The following is a 7212-nucleotide window of genomic DNA, read 5'->3' on the forward strand; positions in this document are numbered from 1 at the left end:
GTGGACTGGAAAGCTGGGGTTGCTGCTGAATGATAATATTCCCTCCTACAAATGCTTCCCTGGTGATCCTGGCTGCATGGTCATATGTAGACAGCATTCAGATTTGCCACTACCCTGAAATGTTATTATGTCTACACAAAATGCCAATGTAATGCTGTGGAAATGTAGAATCAGGGATGCAATTCTCCTGCAAGTAGTGAGTTACATGTATTGCAGATAAACTTTTCTTTTTCCAAGGAGATTTTGCTTTCATTTAGCCACCATAATTGGCTGAACGTAAGCTTCTTAACTTTTTCTTGGAATGCAGAACTGGAATTTTGTGTTCATTTCAAGGCCCAAAGTCTTCAGCACTTCAGCTACACAATATGTGCTTCCCCTCGTAAGAGGGAGGGAGAAAAGGATATCGTTTTTTAACTGACATTTTGTTCTAAAATTCCCTTGTCCTTTTTCAGAGAACATCATCGCCCTTTTCATAGTACAGCTACCCCTTATTTGTAGGTGCAAATCTGTAAAATATGAGCAGTGTTCCAGATACGCTACACTCTAGCAAAAGTTTATTCTTAGATCTCTTAAGCTAAAACCTGTCTTAATCTGTGTGAAATATCCATGGGTAGACAGTTTAGACTCTGAATCTCAGAAGAAGAGTATGCTAAAAAGGAAATGATATGCCTCCAGAGCTGCCAGGTAACTGATTCTCTCTTAGTGAGACAGGTGTTTTTCCCAGACATAAAAAGGTGGTGTCACTGCCAATGGGAGGACCAAATGGAGAGATTTGCAAGGAAAGATTAAAGAAAACTATATCCAGCTCAGCTAAATACAGAAAGATCCATCTGTAATTGACAGGTGTCAGCCCCAAAATGTCAGTATTTAGAACTGCAAAAGCAAAAATACCTAGGAATGGCATAAGAAAAATTTTTTAAGTAGTCAAAATAAAGACATTAAATAGCAATGAATAATGTTAGACCAAGGAGTAGTTCCATACAGAGAGGGAGTGAAGCATGACAATTGCAGCTTAGGTTTGCTGGGTGGATTGGAATTCCTTGGATTTGTAAATGAATAGGCCAAAAATGCTAAAAAGGATGCATTTTAATGCCTGGATCAATCATGTGTTGCAGATTGATGACAGGAATGATCCCTTCTGACTCTTCAATCTCTTTGTGCCCCATGCACTTTAACTGAGGCTCACTGTGATCTTATCTATGGAAAGTATTATGTTCATGGGAATCTGAACTGTGAAATTATGAGGTCTGCTCTAAGGATCTTATATATACCACTTCATCATAGATATTATTGACAGTAAGTGCTTTTAGCACTTTTATACATTCTCACTGTGAGTTGTTTTGCAGCAAGGCAGCCAAATCAAGATAATTTTTCCTGACCAGCTGAGCAGCAAGCACTTAGGTGAACTCAATGCACAAGGATGTTAAAAGGGTGGGTTAGGACAAAAGTGGTGTCAAAACATAACCCTCTGCTCTTTCCATCACCTCAAAGGTTACCTCCCACATATAAAATGACTTGTTTTTTGAACCCCACTTTTCCTTAATTCTTTTTTTTCCGAAAGTCCATCTGGTCTTTTTCAGGATTCATTTCCCCACTTCTGATCTTCTGCTTTTGTCTCCCATTTCCCTCCCTTGCTCTCTGTACATCATTATTCTTTTTCAGTCTGAGTCATTATCCTTTTAAATTCTCCCAAGAGGGGCTTTTTTTCTCAGTCATGCTACTTCTTAGTCAAGTGGTACCTGTAGGAAGATCAGAATAACCCATGCCAGGAAGAGCTCTGTGAGTGGTGATGCCTATAAGGCAAACATGTAAGTTGTATTGTTTGTTAACCGTGAGTTCATTTTTATCCCTTATTCCCTGGCTCTTTAGATAGACATAAACCTCCACTGGGAGGAAAGAAAGAGCATTCGTGACCATTTTCAGAGCCTGAAGATTAAAACTGACCCAGTCCTGCATTTGTGTGTGCACTTTGAAAAGAAATGTTCTTTATCCTCTTTATCCTGTGAGTCATGTGGAGTCCACAGATAATATGACTCCCTTTCTGCTCCAAAATCTGCACAAATCCTCCCACTACCATGCCTACAGGTGGAAATAGGAAATATTCCCTTGCCAGGCCTGCAGTAAAAAGCAATGCATCTCAAACACAATCGTTTCTTGTACACTGCATCTTGTGAGCAAGCAGACGGTGTGGCTTGCTTCAGTGACTTTTATATGTAAACAGTCTTTAAAAACATAATCTACACTGTCAAAGCCTAATCTAAATGATGTACTGACATTGCGTACTTTGATATGCTGACTTGGTTTTGAATTCTCTCTGGATTGCCTGTCCCCAGATGGCCTTTTTGTGTTTTGTTTACTTTTCACTTAGCTGTCATGTATTTATTCCCATTAGATGTACAAAGTCAATGGATTCTGCCTAGATTTACAGCTTAGTTGGCTAATACAGCATAGGGAAAGCACTGAGTGAAGCCAAGGAGAGGGTCAGGAAAAAAACAGGTCTGACCAACAAAAACAGAAAACTTGTAAAAGATCTGGGTCTGGTAGAGCAGGTAGAGATTATGATTTTTTCAGAAAAACATGATTTGACTGGTGGGTAGAGATGATTATTTTTTTCAGAAAAACATGATTTGACTGGAAAGTAGCAATTCAGTGAAATGGGGAATGAATTGTTTAGGATGACTTTCTGTTTTTAAAGGCTTGCTTCTGAATAAATGCTGAAATTCTGTATATATCCCTTATATTTAAGTAAAAGTAACTACATAAATAAAGCTGTATTTGTTTCAAATGTGAATGTCTAGCATGATTATTTTTTTCAGAAAAACATGATTTGACTGGAAAGTAGCAATTCAGTGAAATGGGGAATGAATTGTTTAGGATGACTTTCTGTTTTTAAAGGCTTGCTTCTGAATAAATGCTGAAATTCTGTATATATCCCTTATATTTAAGTAAAAGTAACTACATAAATAAAGCTGTATTTGTTTCAAATGTGAATGTCTAGCAAAATGTTACTTTAAAAGCTCTTCAGTACAATGACCTGGTTGGATTTATCTTAGTCAAACAGTTAAAATGGCTTATACGGTCTTGCTGTATGAAAGCCTTTGAAGATTTGTGAAAACGCTTCACGCTGAGAAAAATAATCGCAAAATATCTAGTTGGCATGATCTTGCCCACTCTCATGCACAGAGCCCAGAAGACAAATGGGTGTTCATGAAATCTATCACAGCTTGAAGCATGACTAAAATGTGGACCATCTTAAACTGTGCTCTTCCATCTGGATCACCACGCCTACCCTCCCATGCTTCTCCAAATGTGAATGCCAACCTTCCCTCTAACTGGTTGTTTTTATGGCTCAAAGAAAAACAACGGGGGATTTAATGTAGAATTTAGCATTGGTGGAGGGACCCTGATGTTTCCTTTGTTTCCTGAGGAGGGACAGTCCAGGTTTCCTGCACGGTGCTATTTAACAGCTATCACACTATTTTTAAGTCACGTTTCTTCCATTTCAGCAGAGGTACTTGGCAAAGCCCTGCGTGGCACTAGTGACTGTGCACCTTCTGTGCTGGAGGCTCTTGAACATCCAAATTCCACCTTCTTTAAAAAACAGACTGTGCTGAAACTGCCATATTTTTAGGTGCACTGACCTCCTTTGGGACTTGACAGTCCGTAGTCTGAGCCTTTCCTCTGTTTCCTGCAGGTGAAATATGGAAACTATGCGTTTGTGTGGGACGCAGCGGTGCTGGAGTACGTGGCCATCAACGATGCAGAGTGCTCGTTTTACACAGTTGGGAACACTGTGGCAGACAGAGGGTATGGGATCGCACTGCAGCATGGCAGCCCTTACCGAGATGTTTTCTCACAAAGGTAAGGGTTTGGAGTAGGAGGAAGGTTTCTCTCAGATCTGGACCTTTATTTTCATTTAATTGTTGGTGAAGAAAAAGCATCTTGTATTTGCAATCCACTTCATTTCTTACATAGACATTCATTTCCTTGGAGACACTCATTTTTCTAGAAACTGCCTTAAAAACACTTCGTGTTGCTCTTATTTGGATTGTTCTCGTTCCTTTTGAAAAACATTAATGAGATAGACTGAACTTCATTAGCAGGAGAATGAGGAAAGACTTGATTCATTTGTTATATAGAGTCAGCATAACTCAATCCTTCCTGTTACTGAGGAAAGAAAGTAAGCTTGGACACTGATGAGTGTCAAAGGGGATGAACAAGAACATGTGATGCTTCAGTGAAAAGACCCCTGTTAGTACCCAAAAGCATAGATGCTTATCCCAATACTAATCAATCTCTTGGTCTGCAAAAATGGCATCTCCAGCCAACACTGGCACCGTGTTTCTATTAGGATTCATTTCATGTATTGTGCCTTTGCAGTATTTGTGCTTCAGTCTAGTGTTGACTCCTGAATCAGGATGTGTGTGAAATGTAAAAAAAAACAACCAAACTTTTAAAAAGTGTAATACCTGCAGTCTGGTGTTTAGGAGTAGATATGGGCTAATGTCATGATCCTTTTTCATTCTCAATCTGTTGTCGCAACCTGGTTTCTCTTGGTTTGTGTTAAATGCATGTAACAAAATTTTACAGTTGCTGTGATGAAATTTATTTCATGTGGTTACCATAATGTCTGTGAATATACAAATATGCTTCATTCAGGCCTTTGCCTTCAATCCATAGAATGAGGTAGGGGGAAAACTAGCCAGTAAGTAACAGTATGCAGATTCAGAAGAATCACTCTCTGCTCACACATGATCAGACGACTTGAATTCTTTGAATCTGTTCTATGCTGGGAGTGATATGGCTTAATTTTGTGCTAACATAGCAGTAACATAATAAAATAATTCACAGGATCAACGAAAAAATTTAATTTCAATGAAACACGTGCTTTATGTATTACAATGAGCATTATAGGCAAATATTAACTGAATACTTTAATACTTTCATATTCCAGCTATGCCCTGGCTGGCTCTGCTAAAATTCTCTGGCACTGTACCATTTGGTGTCTCCATGCAAAACAGAGGAGTAAAATGTCTTCCTGCAATCTTTCTATGAATATTCCAGCTGTTAGAGATCTCAGGTGCTTGTCAAGGTGTGAAGTCATCTTCTTCACAGCGTGAAGCATGTAAGCTTGAGTACAAAAATTTGAAGACATTAGGTAGTTTCATAACCTGTGTCTTTACTACTAAAGACAGTGAACCTTCCAAGTGGCATGGCATGGCTCACCTCTGCACAGATGAGCATTCCTCATACCCACCATGGCTGCTGTCCAAGTCAGGGTGGATGTATCCAAACTGCCCCTTAGAGAATGTATCTGGCATTCTTTATATTCTGCTTATAGTTCTTGGTAGACGGGGAAAATGGTTATGGCTGGTTTGGGTAAGTGAGCATCATCTTTGTCGTGATATTCAGTACCTGGAGAGGCTGGATTACATCTTTTTTCTGATACACTGCCTTAAGCAGCTTCTAAATCATTGGGCTGTGCAGGCCTGGCATTTCCAAGTACAATTTCATTTCCTAACAAAATTTCAGCTTTTCAGTGTATTATATCTTGAAGCTATAGGAAAGCATAAAAATTTGCACATATATAGGTCTTTTTATCTGAGGATCTCTGAAGCAATATTTAAATATTAGCATCTCTCTGTGGAAAGTAAATGCCATTTTCATTTATTGCTTAGGGAATCCATAGAATCAGGAGACTTCAATGAATTCCAAAGGTCATATGTTGTCCCCTGGTAGAATCAGGGATCATAGGCACTCAGATTTCCTCATTTTCAGTTTTCTGCTATCAGATATCAGATTTCAGGTAGATAAAGAAAGGGATTATTTGTGAGCTATTGGGCCACAGGAGGATCTGGATGGATATGCAGAACTTAGCACTGGTGAGAAAGTAACTCATTACATTATCAAAACTAATGGTTGAACAGAGAAATTGGAATTTGCTTTGAGTGATGGAGAATTTAGAGAGCCTGAGATATATATTCTGAAAATGTGTGTGCTGCCCTTTATGTTTCCATATTATGAGAGCATTTCTAATTATGTCCATAAATATAAATTTACAGTTTAAAGCAGTGAAACACCATATAAGAAACAAACATATGAAAGAGAAAGTATGCTTAACAGGTAGCTTGCAAGGCAGATTACAGGGTTTTGTTCTAAACACCATTCCATACTGTTCCTTATGTTTACTTCTAGCATCCTTACTTTTCTTCCTCATGAAAAGGCTGAACAACCTTCTGCAACTGCAGCCTGCATGCTAAATACAAGAGTGAAATAGATTTCACTGTATAGGATTAACAAATGTTCACACAAATATTTCACAGTCTTTAATGCGGCAGGGAACTGGTTTAAAATATATTGGCATTTCTTGATCTTTCCCAAAATAAATATATTTATGTGAAAATACAGGGCTTCTCTTTTATGAAATTTCTTATAAACCCATAAGCTGCACGGAGTTAAATCCCTAGGGTCCAACTGTAAAAGGTCTGGCAAGCTTACATGAGATTTTATTTTCTGTGCAGGAAGCCTGGGCATGAGTTTAATGCTTTTCAGTCCCTTCTCTGAACATTCAGGTGATTCCCAGTGAAAAAGAGGTGTAAACACACTCCTGTTCTCTCCAATGCTGTGGGGCATGAGTTGCAGTCAAGGTAACACTGTGGTAAAGTTTAGGCATTTGGGATTTCTGAAAGTACTTTGTGTTTGGGATGTCCTCTATGTTGTTCTCCAGGGGATTAACTCGTGCAAGACACATGACCTTTGGGGATTCACCTGCTCTGTGAAGCATTCAGGCTCTGCTGGAGTTTACCCATCAGTTAGGCTCCTTGATGCCTTTGCATTAAACCTGTAATCTGTTGGAAATGCTGACGTGCCTTTACAAAACGTCCAGGGCATTGCAAAAGTTAAATTCCCTGATTTAATTTCCTCCCACAACTGACCATGCTGGAGTGCTCCTTTGGACCACGGGCAGTTTGGGAGGTACTAGAAAGAAGCCTGAAGCAACCAAGAACTTAGTGAGCCCCAGTGGTGTTCCTAGTAGCCATGTGTGGGATGTGGGACTGCAGCTGATGACCACCTGGTTGTCTGGTACCCAGGGCACTGAGGAAGCACACAAGCTGCAGTGCCCAGAGCAGACTGCAGAGCTGTTTCAGCTGCCAGCTGTCCTCACTCCCAGCCTCAAACTGCCACCACCAGCAGCTGCATACACTGCCTGTG

The 7212-nt window shown here is 39.6% G+C and overlaps 1 protein-coding gene across 1 annotated transcript in view; it reads left to right on the forward strand.

The window, feature by feature from the left end:
- The window catches only part of LOC103810537 (glutamate receptor ionotropic, delta-2), a gene marked incomplete at its 5' end in the record, with an annotated part of 72900 nt that extends 69035 nt beyond the window's left edge, over positions 1-3865 (forward strand). The window contains one exon of the mRNA XM_009083442.1: positions 3695-3865. Within this exon, the coding sequence (XP_009081690.1) occupies positions 3695-3865 (171 nt within the window). The remainder of the gene's footprint in view (positions 1-3694) is intronic.
- Positions 3866-7212: the final 3347 nt, after the last annotated feature.

Source organism: Acanthisitta chloris, unplaced genomic scaffold, assembly GCF_000695815.1.
Source record: "Acanthisitta chloris isolate BGI_N310 unplaced genomic scaffold, ASM69581v1 scaffold6141, whole genome shotgun sequence".
NCBI classification, from domain to species: domain Eukaryota; kingdom Metazoa; phylum Chordata; class Aves; order Passeriformes; family Acanthisittidae; genus Acanthisitta; species Acanthisitta chloris.